The sequence below is a fragment of the Anastrepha ludens genome, chromosome 5 (assembly GCF_028408465.1).
Source record: "Anastrepha ludens isolate Willacy chromosome 5, idAnaLude1.1, whole genome shotgun sequence".
Lineage (NCBI taxonomy): Eukaryota > Metazoa > Arthropoda > Insecta > Diptera > Tephritidae > Anastrepha > Anastrepha ludens.
Genome location: NC_071501.1, coordinates 57,806,883 through 57,825,061, shown reverse-complemented (window position 1 = coordinate 57,825,061; position 18,179 = coordinate 57,806,883). Strand labels below are relative to the sequence as shown.

Genomic DNA, 18,179 nt, shown 5'->3' with positions numbered 1-18,179 from the left:
CCAGAGATCTCTGTGGAGGTCGAAATCAAAATAAGTTCTCTCTACTATTTTTCAGGTATGCCTTCTATCGACTGAAAACAGATGCGTTGAAGGAGTAATTTAGAAAGCAATAAAAGAAAAGATAAGGTCCATACAGTGGTTGTTCGATGATATTTGTTGAGGGTTTTTCATATGGGCACTTCCTGGAAATACCGTATTCTTTATTAGCCACATGAAAAATTTTAAAACCTCTTTTGGTATATGACATACCCTTTGTATACTAGAGCTGTAAAACTATCGATGGCACTATCGATATATCGAATTTTTATATTTTTGCGTCGCTATCGATGGTTATTGTTCACTATCGATAGTGGCATTACCATACATTGCACATCACTTGTTTTGGCGCAACTTTGCAGGTCGGCAGCAAATTTTGGTAAGAAATACATTTATATGTAAAAGGTAATTAGATATTAAAATAAGTGTTTATTTGTAGGTAAATTTTCGTTGGTGTTGGTGGCGGAAGGATGGACAAATTTCTCTTGAAAAACTCACAGGGTAAGTTCCATTTACTGCTCAGCAACGCAAGTAACTAATTTATGTTATGTATGCATGTGCTTTGTTAAGATGGACAAGACAGCAGCATTGAGGCAATTGAGGAGGACAACCAGCTAGCAAAAAGGCAGCGAGTCGGAAGATCATCGGTGTGGGGCCATTTCGAAAAAATAAACAACGGTATGTCGGCAAAGTGTCGCTCTTGCGGCAAAATGTATAAGACGAGCGGAAAAACCTCAAATTTATTTGACCACCTGAAGCGTGCGCATCCCGGTCAGCGTGTTAACGATTTGTCAATCACTTCTGGTAAAATAATATAGATACATATTTAAACACAACATATGAATCTACGTCAAAGCGCAAACAAGAGCTTGATTTAGGACTCATAAAATTTGTAGCTCAAGGCATGCAACCTTTTTCTATAGTTGAGGATCCTGAGTTTCGCGACTTTATCAAACTATTCGACCCACGCTACAAACTACCGTCGCGGACTACCCTCTCTAATGTCATGATGACAAATTTATTTGATGAGCAGAAACCTAAATTAAAAAATTTGCTCAGCAAAATAAATCACTGTGCCATCACAACTGATATGTGGACGTCCCTGGCAAATGAATCTTATATGACAGTCACATGCTCGTTTATTACAGATAGTTACTGTCTTCGCTCTGCTGTTTTATCAACAAATAAGCTAATTGATGAAACAAATCATACTGCTAAGAATATAGCAGATACCCTGCAGGCTGTTTGCAACGAATGGGGAATTTTTGATAAAATAACTGCAATTGTGACCGATAATGCAAGCTCAATGATCAAAGCGTGTGAGCTGCTTAAAAAAAGGAATTTACCCTGCTATGCACACTCACTTAATTTGGTGGTGCGAGATTGCCTTAAGCTGGATTGCACAAAAGAATTACTTAAAAAATGCAAGTCCATTGTCGCGTTTTTTAAAAGTAGCACGATTGCTTACAAGAAATTTAAAGATTCTCAATTGACGGAAACTAAATATAGTCTAATACAGGAAGTTGCCACCAGATGGAACAGTGCATTCCTAATGATTGAAAGAGTCTTAAAAACACATGAAGCAATCAATATAACACTTCTAAGTTTGTCGAAAGCGCCACAGCCTCTCACAGCTGACGAAATCAACACATTAAACACAACATTAAAAGACTTGTCACAAATACTTTCTCCCTTTGACATTGCTTCCAAAGAAGTGTCATCGAATTCTAAAGTCACAGTATCACTAGTTATTCCAGTTACTTGTGGCCTCTTAAACAACTTGGAAAATAGCACAAAAAATCTTCTTACCGAAGTTGGCCTTAAAGTAAACGAATTTTTAATTGATAGCGTAATCAAAAGGTTGTACAAGTACGAAGATCGCACAGTAACTAGCATTTCTACATTGCTTGATCCAAGGTTTAAAAAACAAGGTTTCCGTTCGCAATACAATGCCAAAAATGCTGAAAAACTTTTAATTGAAGAACTTATTCATCTGAGCAAGTCTTCAGCTCCCACCTCAGAGCCACCAACACCAATTGATCAACCAAAACCAACACGACATCCTCTTTATGAATTTGTAAAAATCAACATAGAAAATTTGCCTAGGACCAAGCGCTCCGATGCAATAATTGATTTACAACAATATATTGGGAAACATCACTCCTTGGGCGATGTTGATCCCCTCAAATATTGGCAGGTATGTAGCTTAACAAATATTCTTCAAAAATGTTTAATGTTTCCGTATTTACAGCATAACGAAAATAGTATAAAAGACCTTACTACGAAATATTTTTGCATTCCTGCTTCATCGACAGAGTCGGAGCGATTGTTCAGCAAAGCTGGACAAATTATAACGGAACGAAGAGCTGCCTTAAAAGCTAAGCATGTGGACATGCTCCTTTTTCTTAGTTACAATTCTCGGATCTTGGCAGAAGACTGATCCTTAATTTTAATTTTATTCAAATTTGTTTTGATTTACTATGTCCATGAAGGATCTCATTATGTTAAACATATGAAACATATGAAATGTTTATTAAAATGTTAATTTTTATTGTTAAGTATGCGTTTATTAAGTTTTTGAATTTGAAAATATTTTCGATAGTACTATCGATACTATTGAATATTTGTTGCCAAACCATCGAAACTATTGAATGTTGCAACCATCGATAGTTTTGCAGCTCTATTGTATACTCATATACTGATAAATCTTACATAAATATCATTAGGCTGATTCAGTGGTAAAGAACCGAAGCTTATTTGCATGGTAGGTAGCAATCGTAAGCTAAGACTGATGGAAAGCAGGCCTGTGCGCGAAGTTTTAAACAAATTTTTGACATGAATCGATATGAAAAAAATATGCATTTCTGAAAAAGCCTGTTTGACTTCAGATACAAATTTTTATCCTTGACTTCTGTTGTGTTGTAATCTCGAGTTAATCTACATAAAAATGTAATTTTAATTAGATTAAACAAATCTGTATTGCTAACAGTCCCGAAAAATATTTAATTTCGATCAATATATGTATAATATTTATTGAATTGTTTTCTAGAATTGCTCCCAATCATAATATACGTATATAAGATACACATGTTGTATTCCCATCACCTGCACAGAGAAGAAAAAATTATGCAAAATCTCATTCTTTATAATTACTTTAAGAAAAGACACAATGTAACATTTTTTGAAAACTCCCCCTAAATCTGAGGGTCTGCGCACGGGCCTGGTAGAACGTGAAATTAAGATAACCCATTTTCCTGTGAACCGATTTTGATGAACTAAAGCCTATTTATTATCATATGTTACGATCAAGTTAACTGAAAAGCATGCAGACAGAGTTTCGTTTTGTGGAGCCTAAATTCACCCATATGATTAAGCTGTAATTGCATAGATTTGGGGTGTATACTGAAACATAAATCTATCACGATTAAAAACTTTGTTGCTATTTGTGACGGAACTACAATGGACTCGCAATTGTGTCAATACGATTTAGTATTTGTTTTTCATGCCAAAAAGTTGCATCCGAAAACAGGGTTTCACCATATTATTGTCGCAGCTCTGACAAACACTGTTCATTGTAGGAAATTCGGAGCTTCACTTTGCTAATATAAAGAAGCACCTTACTTTTTTATTTAACAACTTACAAATGTAGAGAAACGATTTTATAAATCAGCTTGGCGATATTGCAATGGTATAAGAAAATGCATTCATAACGAAGATAAAATTTGCTTTAATATCAGCATAAAAAAGAACACTGTGCTCTATTCGTCCGGGACTCGTCCCTTCGCTTTTCCAAGCACCTTTCCACATATGTGCTTGTACATTGGTATCCTTACTTTCTTGTACTTTTACTTCATTCACATAACAGTTTATTCGCTTCATATGTTGCTTATTTATCTTTCGGTGTCTCTATTGCGGCCCATGGCAAAAGGCCAGAACCTCATCTCAAAGGAACATTCGTAATGCCGTACAAAGAGCACTTTTGTCTATATATTTTATGTTTGTCATTTGCCATTTTGGCGGTAGGTGCAAGTAGATTACGTTTTTTGTGCTTGCGGCAACTTCTGGAAACGTACCAAAAATTATTTAACAATTCTTGGTCGGATTTCCACATAAATTGTACGTTAGGGTTATTCAAGTTTAATAAAGTGTTTTCTGAGTAAGACAGTTTATAAAAGTATGATCGAATAAACGTTATTGCAAATGAATGGTCACTTGCTTGCCAGCTATCAAGCAAATATTGTTTTTGGTAGTACAAGTTTGCTCTTTGACAGTCTTAATATGTTTATGTATGCTCAATTTTGTGGACCAACATCAAGACGCACGCCATAGGAGGAGGAGGAGGTCGGCTATACACTCAAAAAAAGAGTGTACGCGCCAATTATATATACTATATGCTCAATTTTGGTAAGAGACAAACGCTTTCGGTTGTGAACATACATTTTCATGGCATCTACGATACATACACTCACTTATTAGTTGACTTTTGAGATCCACTTGTCGGTTTTCCTGGGGAACATTGGCCTTCCGCCAAACCATGTTTATGTAAAAGCCACAAATACAAATGTACGAACATACCAGAAAGGCAAAAATTTGGTTTTAATATATGAAATTATAACTTCATGATGCATGCAAGCGGTACGGAGGAATCATATTGGCGCCAACAATTTGCAGCAACAGTCTAAACTAGCAATTAAAATATCGTGTAATATCTACTCGTAATTCTTCGCTTGGTTGCATTTCATTTCGGTGGAGAATGTGCAAGGGGTTATATTTAAATGTCAGTTGAAATTTAACACTTTAGCCAATAGAAAAGAAATGAGTATTACTTAGATTTATTTGATGCATCCAACATTCTGAATAGTAGATTCGCCTTTAAATATGTCTTATCTCATTCAGTGGACCATTGCCTACGAAGGTTGCCTTTTATATTTTTGCTGCCAGTATTGAGAACATAATAAAATAATAATGAAAATGGTTTTATTATATTTCAAAATATTCTCAAAATACTTCTGCACTATCTTGCACCAATTTTCAACGCACCTTTGCCACTCAGAAATATACATATACCTCCAAAATAAGCTGTTTAAGTAGCTGCAGCTTCTTCAATCGTTGACTTCGCATTGTAAATGAAAACGTTGTGTGTGAATTTATGCTGAAACAAATTTTCGAGAAAAATATTTAATTACAGCTCATTACATGTAGAGTTGCAAATGCGCAAAATATAAAAGGCAACCCTCGTAAAAGCAAGCGAACCTTTTGACAACAAATAAATCAATAATTCTCTTATAAACAGTTTTGTGGACGCCACTGAAAAATATAACGACGATACCAGAATTGTTAGCAAATATTTGTAAGAAATTTTTTTGTATTTACCTCACATTTGAAGAAGTACTTTCTTCCAAAAAAATAATACTACATCTTAAGGTACATTTGTCGAATTTCAAACTGTTTGATAGCCGCGTGGTCCTTAAGAGAAATTTTTAAATGCGCTATCTGTTAAAAGCCTCTTCGATTCGCCAAGCGTTAGCAAGTCATTCATCTATTCCCCGATGAAGCAACTGTTATAGATAACCATATTTGTTTGGAAGCACTTATTGAGTATTGCTCGCTACCTCTATGCTCTATTAGCTTGCCGAAAAATTGGCATGTGAAAGCAACAACAAAGCTATCGAGTAAGATTCGCCACTAGCGAGTATGGTTATTCCTCATAAATCTGGTATATCTCACTATCTTGCAAACACATGTAATTTAAGGCAGCTTTAATCCAGCTTCGCCAAGATATGTTTGTTTATACCAGTAGCTTCATTTATTTGCCACCTGCAAACTCTTGGGGGATAGAAGAGGCCTATAATCATAGTCGCTGGCGGCGAGTCTTGTTCGATAACTTTTTTGTTGCTTTCATATGCAAATTTTTCGTCAAATGATCAGAGCCGATGGCGAGCAGAAGTGGAAGTGGCGAATCAAAAGCGCCTAAACTCAACGGCATTCCGAAGGAAGAGTTGTACTGTGCATGGTTTTTTTTTAATCAAATTGTGATGCTGCGCAAACTTAAATGCGCTTTTTTGCTGTTTAAGTTTAAATTATCTCGGATGCCTCAGCTACCAGAACACGTGTGGAAATGTACAGTATGTCAAGAATGAGTTTTGGCATTGAAAACAAATTCAATTTTTCGATTTCAATAGAAAAAAATAGCACTCTTTGTTCGAGTCTATCTTTAACTTCTCTTATGTACTGATTCATATCTATTCGCAGCATTTAAAGGAAATTAATAAAAAAAAGTTCAAATCTTTGGAAAAACAACAACCAAAGCAAAAGATAACATACCATGTCTATACTGCCAATTAACTGTTTTTACAAAACTTAATACAGGTTTTATTTATTAACTACATTATGTGAATACGTATTTTTTTGGTATGATAACCGTTAGGTCCAATAACATTTTGCAGGCGATTTTTCATGGAGTGGGCCAATTTTTTTACGTCGTATACGTTCAGTATATTCTGCTATTCCTCCATTATTGCAGTGTTTAATGCTGCTGCATTTTTTCCCTTTACCGTAATTGTAGAGAAGCCACATCTGCACATTATGCTCCTTATGCTTTGGATCGCTTTGGTAAAATTGAAAATTCTCAGTGCTAAATCGAAATTCTTTGGAATTGCTGACTAAGTTATTTTCAATATATTGGTTTGAGGAATAAGTTCATAGTGATTTTATAGAATATTTTCTTTTACTTTACAAATATTTGTTTGCAGTTTAGCCCTATTCATTCGATAGAAATATTTCTGCTCTGCAGAACTATGTTAATTGTATTTTTGAGTTATTTAATTTTTTATTAGTTTTGAGGCTTAGAAATGGAATATCCAGGAGGCAAAAATCAACAATTTCGACACCTAGGGTGAAGGGTCGATAACCAGTCGTGAATTGGCATAAAAAATGAACTGCGATCATAAAACCATTCTCAATCACCTCCATTCAATGGGATTTACCGAAAAATTTGGAACCTGGGAGCCTCTCGTGCTCAACGAAAAAACAAAGTCGCCTTCAAATTGCTTCTCAGTATCTCGCCAACCATCCGCCGTATTCTCCGGACCTTGCACCGACCGATTACCAGATTTTCCGCTTCCTGTCAAACTACATGAAGAGCGTTCGTTACCTTCGATAACAAAGAGGTCCCTAAAATATGGCTCAACAACTGTTTTGACACCCGACCAGGCGATTTTTGGCGGCACGACATCAACAAATTGGACGAGAAGTGGGAAGAGGCTGTAAACAAAAACGGCGAATATATAATTGATTAACTTATTGATATAATTCTTGTTTTTTGTTTAAATAAAAGCCTTCGGTAAAAATGCTACGAACTTATTCCCCATTTATTATTTCATTTAACTATTGTTTGGCGTCCATTGTGCCGTCAATAAACACCAACTCTCCTACTTCTTTACTGGAAGTACGGCTCCAAACTATAGTGGAAATTTTTCCAAATTTAACCCTGGGGATTATATTTCGCTTTTGTCAAGGCGGCGGCCGCCGTAGCCGAATGGGTTGGTGCGTGATTAGCATTCGGAATTCACAGAGAGAACGTTGGTTCAAATCTCGGTGAAACACCAAAATTAATAAAAACATTTTTCTAATAGCGGTCGCCCCTCGGCAGGCAATGGCAAACCTCCGAGTGTATTTCTGCCATGAAAAAGCTCCTCATAAAAATATCTGCCGTTCGGAGTCGGCTTGAAACTGTAGGTCCCTCCATTTGTGGAACAACATCAAGACGCACACCACAAATAGGAAGAGGAGCTCCGCCAAACACCCAAAAAGGGTGTATGCGCCAATTATATATATATAAAGCTGTCAAGGGCTTTCGCCATACCCTAGTCAGTCCATCATTGTATTACAGTATTATCTTTATTTGGTCTTAAAATATAACATTGTCCCAATAATCTTATGGTTCGGAAATGTGGTACAAAGCAAAAGACAGGCGTTTCTTTTACATTTTGTGCAGACAGCAATGGTTTCTTGTGTGCTGATTTCGATGAATATTCGTGGTGCTATATGGTTTGACGCACTGCTTCATGAGAGACAACAATTCCACAATTGATCCAATTTTCGGATCATCCAGCGTTCTGCAGTTCATCCAGTAATTTTAGTTTTAGACTCACCTGCACGCTTTTTCTCTAGTCTACCCTCTGTTTTCGCTCGATTTATAACATTATAAACTATCAGACGTGTTACCGAAAATATTTAGACAATTCCTGAACACTTTTACCCAAGTGGTAATTATAATATAATAATTGCGTAATATCAAAGGATAATCTTTCCCAGATATTTTAAAAATATAGTATTTAAAATTGAAGTGCGAATAAAAAAAAAAGTCTCTGAATGATAAAACGAAAGCACCAGAGTGATTACAGCTAAACAGAGATAACGGTAAATCAAAGTTAATAGCGCAATACAATTTAATGAAGTTGAAAAAGCAAAATGTAAAAGCAATTTATTGGCAACATCGAAATGGTGCGTTATTTGTTTTTGATGCTTTAGTTGTTGTTTTTCCAAAGAATTTGAAGTTTTTTTTAATTGTTTTTTTTTTTTTAGGGTTTAAAGCGCCTTAGCACTTACAGCGACCGTCGTCTACTGCGTCGTGTGGTGTTGCCACTAAAACAATCCCTCCTCCTCTTCTGGGGAGACTCCCTTCCTGGAACCAATTCTATTCACCCACGTCTGGCCCAACATGTTTGCAGTCAGCTTCATGCTATAGGCTCGCCTTCTTATGCCTCTGTCTGTGGGGCTTCGCTTTGTTGTACTATGTTGAAGGCTATATTTTTTCTTCGTAATACGTCTTCAACGTAACTTTTAACTGCATTCGAGCTATCCTCACGTTCAAGTATCTCGCCGATCACATAGGTTGGCGCGATGTCTCCAATCTGCTCCCTCAGGACACTTCCACGAGCCATCTGTCGCAATTAAAGCACACCTAAGGTCACTTACCTTACCTATACGGTATAGATATTTTCTGAAGTATCCGTGGCCCAAGAGGAACTGAGTGATGAAATAGCCCTATTCCCTGAAGTTCATTTGAACCCATTTACTTATTGTAAGCATCGCCGTTCATCTGCCACTTGATTCAGTGTCCAATCGGCTTTGCCGCCGCTGCATGGTTTGGCATTTCCGTTCCGCGGATTTGTGGTGGCGTGTTTTTTCCTAGAGTCTCCTTGTTGATCACAAGAATTGCTGCTACTGAGATAGCTGAAGCAACTCTGAGTGCCGCTTCCAGTGCTTTGCTCTTGGTTTTGGGTTGGCCCACCGATGTTCGCCATTAGTCTGCTCAGCATTCCTGTGATCTTCGCTTGTTTAATAGCCGCGTGCCGTATCTGGGCCTTACGTTCTGGGCCTGCATCTGATTTAATGCCTGGGTATTTCCCCGCTTTTTGAGTCACTAGGGATGTGACGTCTAGTTGCATGCTCACCTCGGTGAGCACCAGGCCATGGCTTTCAAGCCAAAATTGGGTCCTTAACATGACTTGGTTTTTTTATTAACTTCCTTTAAATGATGTGAATAAATATGAATCAGTACCAAAAAGTATTCAAATATAAATAAAGAGTGGTATTTTTTGCTATTAAAGTCGAAAAATTGAATTTATTTTCTGTGCCAAACTCATTCTTAACATATTGTACATATATTTTAGTTGCTGCTAAAATAGTTTCGCTTAATTTTATTGAAAGAAAACACTTGAATATAATGCAAAATTAGTTGCTAGTAGTACCATTCGCGAAATAATGGCAGTACTGACAGCAAAGATTCATCAAAGAGCATATAAAGACAAGATGTGCTGATCACGGTCCGTCCCTCTAACAAAGGTGGGGTAGGGGATTATATGGGTTGGGTACAAAAATTTTATGGTGCAATGGTTGGTTGGTTGGTTACAGAGGTGATTAATCCAGAATCCAACTAGCGCTTCCGCACCATTTTGATGCCACATCCTCGTTCTGTTGATTTTGCATTTCGTCTGGTCTCTCCATCTACAATCTGCAATTCGAAGGTATTTTAGGGAAATTGCATTCTTGACCGCACCTAGTGGAGTGAATACTGGTACTGCAAGAACGCTATTCATGGCAGATCCCCCTCTTGCCAGTTCATCACCTTTTTCGTTACCTTCTATGTTCCAGCGTCCCGGGACCCAAATTAAGGTTACTCTATGGTTTTCACTCAAGTTGATGAGGCTATTCCTACTTTGCTCCACCACTTTAGAGGTTGTTATAGTCGCGTCCAGCGCCTGGATTGCAGCTTGGCTATCCGAAAGAATAGCGATATTGCCCTTAAAAGAGAAATCTGCGATTAGTAACCGACAGGCTTCCCCAATTGCTAGTACTTCCGCTTGGAAGACGCTGCTGGTATTAGGGAGACGCACAGATTTTTCAATTCCAAGTCTATGAGAATATATACCAACTCCAACACCACAATCCACTTTACTGCCATCTGTATAGACTGTGGTATCGAAGTTGTTTAGAGAGAATCCCTTATTCCATTCATTTTTCTTTATTGTAAGATATGTCTATTTTCATATCGATATTCAAACATTGACTGCCCTTTTCTGCTTCGATTGTCATGTGTTGTTGTTGAATCAGCTTACTAAACGCTGTCAGGGCAATGTAGATTACCGATCGTCTTCGTCTTTCGATCGGTTGGGTCCAGAGAGAGAGAGGTATGAGATGAGTGGGTTTGGTGGGGCATGTAAAAAGGTGGTTAGTGTCGTGCGGGGTGCATTCACATGCTGGACATATGTTTAGAATGGCGGGCCCAATCCTGAATAAGTAGGAGTTTAACCGGTAACTACAGTATCCAGAACGTAATTGAGTGAAGGTCATACAGGTCTCTCGGAGTAGCTGCAGCTCCTCATCTGCTGTAGGCGGTAGTTGGGCTCCAACTACGGCATTCGGGGGTCGGGAGCTTAAGGGGGGAAGCTGGTCTAGAATTTTGAAAAAATCGAAAAAATTTTTTTTGTCTTAAAAGGTGCTTTAGGGTCTTAGAAATAATATACCAAATGAGGGATGCCAGCAAAAATGTCTAAATGCCCAAATTTTTCATTCGACGGCAGTGCCTCGCAGGTATGCCCCGAACGCTACTTACAACTTTAAACGCGTTTTTCTCGAAATCACTTTTTTTAAACTGGCCGAAGACATAACTCGAACAAATCTTTACCGATTCTTACGAAATTTTGACAATACATTCGAAATACCTTTCTCCGGAGACGTACGTAGGATTTTTTATTTATATTACATAGTTTTTTTTTTAATCAACAATTTTATGTCGTTCTTTATAGTGAAAATTGTAACTTTTTGTTCAAACGTGCACCATTTCGCGAAAAAACAAAATATCGAAAAAATCCTACGTACGTCTCTTTCTGTTGTTATATATATTAGAAACTAAACAAATTTTATTTTTTGATCCAGGACAAAAATTAAGGAGTTTACGTCTTCGGCAATGGACCCACTAGAAAAAAAGGCGCCTTAGGAGAACTGCTGGACAGCGGGCATTTTGAAATTAATTCAGACGAAAAATTTTGTATTTGTACCATGAAAGCTATATTATTAAACCTATTTCACAGATTTTCGATTGATTCCTTTGTTGAGTCAAAATAAATTCGTAAAATATGCCCATTTTTTGCGCTCTAGACCAGCTTCCCCCCTTAAGAAGGTGGTATGTGCCTCCCGATGAATGGCGTTAAGTGTATGTGTAAACACTGCCTGCTCCAGTATTTGTTGGTTAGTTTTGTCCTGGATCTGGTCGGAGTAGTTGTCGAGATACCTACTGACGTGCCTGGGAAACGGCTCTGGTTCAAGCAGGTGTCTACATGGGGAAACCTACGGTAGCGTCCTTGAAGAAACTGTTTGTGAGCAGTTTGTTATGCTCCTTTCAGGTAGCATCTGTACCTCATTACGTAGGTTTTGTAGGGGAGACATCAGGAAGCATCCCGTCGCTGTCCTAATAGCAATGGTTTGGCACTGCGTATCACTAGTTCCATTGTCATGTGTTAGTAACGCGTAGTTTCTTGCGCATTTTTCAATTAGTTGTTCGTACCAATTACTTGACGCTGCTTCGTCAACAATTCTTTTTTGTTAGCAAATAAAGCGTACAAATCTAAATTTGTAGCTGTAGCACAATAAAACATCAGCAGCAGCAAAAACTAAGTATCTTGTACATGCAGATGTTGCATTTCAGAATAAGATATGTATGCATATGCAAATTTTGCAAAAACAAAAACAACAACCAGAATTGGCAGAAATATATTGTGTAAACATATGCAATTACTAGGGCACTAAAACACATCAAAGCACATACTCGTACATACGCAGGGGTATTATATTATTTTTGTACATGCAATATTTTTGCGACGCCCACTCATGTTTGCATATATATATGTATGTAAGCACACATCTTCACAAAAATGAATGTTCATACATACATCTGTGTTTTTCTTTCCCCTTCTTTGTTTTAGAAAAGTGTATATTTTTTAAGTTTTTTAGAGCATTTTTATATTTTGGATGTGCAGACAAGACCAGGAAATTCATTTTCATATAGGGTCTGTCATTAGGAGCACTAGAATTTTAAAGTTATTTAAATAAAACAACCAGCTTAAGTGATATTGGCACAACTATTTTCGGATTCTTTTTAAATTCATTCGATGGCATTATGATTAACTACTGCGAACCCTGGCAGATGGCGTATATTTTCGGAGATATCTTCTCATAAATGGCGTTGAGTTTAGTGATTATCGTGAGTTCTGCCAGCTTTCAGAGCGGCATCGTATGTTCCGTAAAATCCATCCTGTTTGTGCCATTGGCCGATATCGTTCGTCATTGACAGTGAATGCAGCTTCTGTGAACGTTTGGCGATCATCACAGGTTTTGACAATCAATTTTAACACTTGTTGCTGTATCGTGTAGCGTTTGATGGTCAAATGTCATGACAGCTGTAGCTTTGCAATTATGGTTGCTATACACCGCCGTAGTTCGAGTGCACCTATTGAGCAACTCTTTGCATCCACGCATGCATTTTCCAGCCGGCATGTATTGCGTAACTAAGTAATTCAGTAGCATCAGAAAGTATAAAGTTGTAAATGATTACATATCCGCCTCCGTCAGTGCCCACTTGTAGACACACCTATTTCGGCCCCACCCGCAATTAAGCTGAATTAAAAATGCTAACAGACCGGCAACAAAAAAGGATTTGAACTAGTAAATGTTTCGGATGTTATTGTTGTTATGCCCTTTGGGCTTTTCTGCAGAAGTTTGAGTTTTTTGCCTTGAAAAGGAATTCCCAACTTGCAAAAATGAAACAAAAACAATATTTTTTGTGGTTGCAACTACCACATTAATGCATGTACATACATATGCACACTTAAGCATATGCAAGGGAATTTTGTATATTCATCGTAAATAGCACTTCAATGAAATTATATTATCTCGGCCAGAAGCCACTGTTTTACACATTTTGCACAGTATTTACTGTCGAACTTATTGCACTTAATGCATTTACCTCCTATAATTTTTATTGTAATTGCGTTTTACCAGTACACATATTTGCGGCCTTGGCAACTGGTCAAAGCGTGGGGCATGGCTTCCGCAATTTAAATTTTCAATATGGCCACCGCTCTTAAAGCCAATAACAGTGGTATGCAATAATAGCAACAATAAACCTAGCATCACTGCATTTTTGAGAGGATTTCTTCGAAACCCTCTGCATGATGACGCCGCAGCTATACCACCTGAACAGGTTGTAGCGGCTTCCAACGGAAATCGCTTGACGCTACTTCAGCAGCTACCTCTTTTGTTGGCGATGCTAAAGAAGTGTATAAAATTTCCGTTGAATCTGCGTGTCGCTGCAATATTGATTATTAATGGAATTTCTTTTTTTTTTTCAGTACGAAATTCATGCTGCGTACCAGACGCTGTGAACACATTTGCAGTCGCCACTGCCCATGGGATGCAGCTTTATTTATTACTGTTTGTGATATTATGAATTTAAAAATCACTGTAAACATATTTGCACTATTCAATTAAAGGTAATAGGGCGATTCTCTATATCTTGCAAATTACTTGCAAAGTGGCCTAAAGTTTTCCATTCTGCGCAATGGAAATATCTATAAAGAATGCAACATATGTATGTATATATCCTTTTTTTTGGTTTTTTAGGGTAGGAGATTAAAATCAAAATGTCTGAAATATCATCAAAGGCGCCGTCGCACCAGTGATATGTGGGGGTTGTTCCCACTAAGAATGTAACATTCCTCTTCCTCGGCTGATTCCCACCCTGGGACCGCTGAAAGCATTTCTTCAACCGAGTTTATGTCTTCTTGAAACCGAGTTTATGTCTATTGACACAACCAGATACCTGCGTCCAGGCTCCTCTCTTGGGGACTTATATAGATCTTACGCCTGCGATAGTATCCACTCCTCCCACTGTTTGATAGGTGGTTCTGAAGGAAGTGGAACAGCGGAACATTTGCGATTGCGCTGTTTTTACGTCTTGTCTTCTGTCAGATGGTATTGTGAGTGATTGACTCAAATGTATAGTAAGCGTTTGTCGTCGTCCTGTCTACTAAAAGATCATCTACATGTCGTACTTGCAACTGTATCTGCAGCTGCTGGGTCTTGTGCTCCCATTGAATGAATTGAAGACGTACCATTAGTTTTCCAGCAAATGCTCAAATTGCCTTCCAACTTGCACTGAATGAGCACATGTGCCATGTGAAGTTGATAGGACTAGGTCTCTAAACTCTTTCAAGTATTGCACGTTCTCGTGCAAAGCGATCATAATGAAAAGCCGCGTGTGACGAGCTTTCGATTGCATTAGGGCATCTTGGGCAAAATCGACTATCTGCCAATTGATAGCGGTGGAGATGTTCCATAAAGCAGCCGTGAGCGGTGAGTATCTGTGTAAGGTAATTATCGGTATCACTATGCTTTCTTTCACCCACTCTTCAAGATGTGATATTAGCTCGTACGCCCATCGACTCTTTCCATCTTCTTTTCCACTCGTACATTGATCGCTCTCTCTCGATGGCCTTTTCTGCTGCCGTTGGTTTTGCTCCTTGCTCGCTATAGAGGCGGCGAAGCTCTCTTGCTCTACAACACATATTGCATCGTCTGGTACCGTTTTATATGCGCATGTTACCCGTAATGCGCTCCGCCTGTGTGTGCGCACCACTTCACATATGTGGATGTTCTTGGCTTCTGCCTATACCGGTGCGCGTGGAGCGCGATCGAGTCCACGACTATTGCTAACTTTCCCCTTGCGGGCCACCTATATTGAGTAGTATTTTTGTGCGAGTGCCCATTACAGCCGCTGTTTCATTATTAACTGCTGCTAGATCTTGCTTAAAGCTCAATCTCGTGTCGAACATGCCTCCTAGGCATTTTATTGCCTCCTTTGTCAGTATATCGTGACCACCAATTGAGAGTTTCATAGTCACCTTTTTCTTTCGCGCACTTATCAGTATTGCCTCCGCTTTTTTGGGCTGAGTCAAACTGTTTGTCTGAGAGATCTCAGGGGCTTTCTAAGTATTCCTGGGGTCGATCACATGTGATAAATATCTTCGCGGTTGAGTCCAGCATGCATAAATGTTCCTTCTTCCATACACGTGGTATATAGGTCTGCAAATATTTGCGGGTTCGCCAGTATAGCTACCTTTAGCGCAATATTCGAAACGCCGACGAGACCAGGAGCCTTGCTGTCCTTTATGCATTTTAGTGCGTGTAGAATATCATATGTTATTACTGGCGGAACATTTTTGCTTGTGTTGACAGTAGCGCCATTACTGTCATATTTGCTCTAGGAGGATCGGACGCGTTGGCTGTCGTGCTCTCGGCCCTCTATTCATCACAGTTTTATATGCCGTGCCCCAGGGATCGTCGTCTGCACTGTTGCGCATTTTCTTAAAGCAGTCGCTTTTGCTTTTCCGCTCTTTGTGCCTTTCGTCGTGCTTTGTTACAGGTATTTCGAAGGTTGGCTATTTCGGTAGTCCATCAGTAAGCAGGTTGACGTTTACGCCTGTATTGGAACCTCGGCAACAATCGCTTCCCGCGCGACCATTTGTTCCGCTAAACCTTCTGCATTCATGCAGACTGATCCAAAGACTATGAGGTCGAATGACGTTCGTTTCCATTTTTGCTGTCGTTTTGCTGCATATTTCCATAACTATAGTTCGCTCAATGCGCATTTTTCGACATTTGTGCTTGACAAAGCTTGATGTCCTTCTACGCCGCACCGCCTAATTAGTTTCGATCGGTCCCTTCCCCGCATACATTCGAAATGTGGTCACATGCCCAGCACTTATAGCATCTTTTGGGGCATAGAACTTCTGTGACTCGACTGCGAATCCATCCCACTTTAACGTGTACGACACGTGCATCTAACATCACTTCGCGCGATCATTCGGTTCACACTTCAAGATCTATGGTATGCATACAGACGCTGATGAAAATATTGGATTTCGATGATAGCTCGAGTAAAAGATAATAAATTTCAATGAAAATTGGTACACATATTACTCTTTATCCAAGCTACCAAGTGAAATCGGTAAAAACCACTCCCACCTGCCATATAACGGTAATTTTCAACAAAGCTAAATACGTGATATTCGTGTTATAATAGAAGAAAAATTATTGAAAAATGGGTGGCGTCATGCCTACTTTTGTAAGTACATATATGTATCTCGATAAAGAATTAATAAAACTCGTTGAAACTTGGTGCGTGTGTTGCTTCCCATTTCATTTAGATCCGACGTAAATAAAGGGTTTTCCAATAACAGGTGTTACAGCTGAATGGATTGCGCTATCGAGAGAGGATAAACGATTTTTTTGGCCGGAATTGGATGGTATTGATCTGGACAACGTTTATTTTCAACAATACGGCGCTACGTGCCACACAAGCAACGAAACCATTGATCTCTTACGGGAAAAGTTTCCGGACCGTGTTATCTCTCGAAGAGGTGATCACAATTGGCCACCGAGATCTTTTGATTCAACACCTTGTGAATTTTTTCTTTAGAGCCACTTGACAGAGAAAGTCTACGCCAACAGCCGAGGGTAGATTTAAGACCTCAAAGATGGAATTCGTGAGGCTATCGAAGACATAGGGCAGCAATTCGGTTGTGGAGAATTTCATGAAAAGGATATTGTCTTGTAAGCGTGGTCGTGGTGGTCATTTGCCTGATATTATTTTTCACTATTAACGGCATACCTTCCTCTTTATAATGAAATAAATATCCGATTATTAATATTAAAAAACAGCATTTCTCTTTGAATATCAAAATAACACCTCTTATTAAAAAAACCCTTTACTATTGAGATGGGATCAAGCCACACCCACTGTCTATATGTTAAAACTAATTTTGCATCTGTGCATCTGGTGTTACAATATCTGTCACTGTCTATGTGTTTGTTGGACTCCAAACATTTAAAGCCAGCCCAAATAAAATTTTACTAAAATGTAAATCTGGTGGCCGCGTAACCGAATGAGCGACTACCATTCGGAACCCTCTGTGGGTATGGAACATCAAATGATAAAAAAAAGTTTTTTTTCTTATAGTAATCGGCTGTCGGTAGGCAATGACAAACCTCCGAGTGTATTTCTGCGATGAAAAACTCCTCATAAGAAACCATCGGCTGCATAAAGCCGTAGGTTCCTCCATTTGTAGGACAACATCAAGACATACACCACAAATAGAAGGAGGAACTCGGTCAAAGGCCAAACAAAGGGTAAATGCTCCAATTACCTATATATACATACTTGTTTATAATTTTTAATGTTTTTTACACTTTAGGTGCACAAATAATTTGGAGTCAAAGTGCCATTTTACTTAAGATGTCGTGTCGGTGCCGATATTCACGTGTAATTACTTAACTGCACTGACCTTGTAATTAGTACAAACAGTTTGTGTAGAGTTTAGGCGTTTAAAGAAAAATTAAAAAAATTAGCGAGTGGTACATATTTAACATTACAATAGGTTGGTTGACTTCAATCAATAGCTATGGCGAAAAACAAAATGGTGAGGGAAACTTCGGCTGCCACGTCATGGGAGTGATTCGCCAGCCGAATTCTGCACGATCTTTTCACAGGTATTCATACACTCGTGCAATTAGTAGTTGTT

The 18,179-nt window shown here is 38.5% G+C and overlaps 1 protein-coding gene and 1 long non-coding RNA gene across 2 annotated transcripts; both read left to right on the top strand.

Moving 5' to 3' along the window:
* Nucleotides 1-317: 317 nt before the first annotated feature.
* Nucleotides 318-757, top strand: LOC128862839 (uncharacterized). Its single transcript, XR_008454554.1, has 3 exons — nt 318-415; nt 476-537; nt 607-757. It is a non-coding gene; the product is annotated as an uncharacterized LOC128862839 (long non-coding RNA).
* A 288-nt stretch (nt 758-1,045) lies between these two features.
* LOC128864728 (E3 SUMO-protein ligase ZBED1-like) lies at nt 1,046-2,619 on the top strand. The gene is made up of 2 exons (XM_054104479.1): nt 1,046-2,233; nt 2,288-2,619. The coding sequence occupies exons 1-2, from the start codon at nt 1,046-1,048 to the stop codon at nt 2,474-2,476; spliced, it is 1,377 nt and encodes a 458-aa protein (XP_053960454.1). The 3' UTR covers nt 2,477-2,619.
* The last annotated feature ends 15,560 nt before the right edge of the window (nt 2,620-18,179 follow it).

Excerpts from the sequence above, each read along its gene's own strand:
- LOC128864728 (XM_054104479.1), top strand. The coding sequence starts at position 1,046 with ATGACAAATTTATTTGATGAGCAGAAACCTAAATTAAAAAATTTGCTC. Across the intron at positions 2,234-2,287 it reads ATCCCCTCAAATATTGGCAG|CATAACGAAAATAGTATAAA; the intron begins GTATGTAGCTTA and ends CCGTATTTACAG.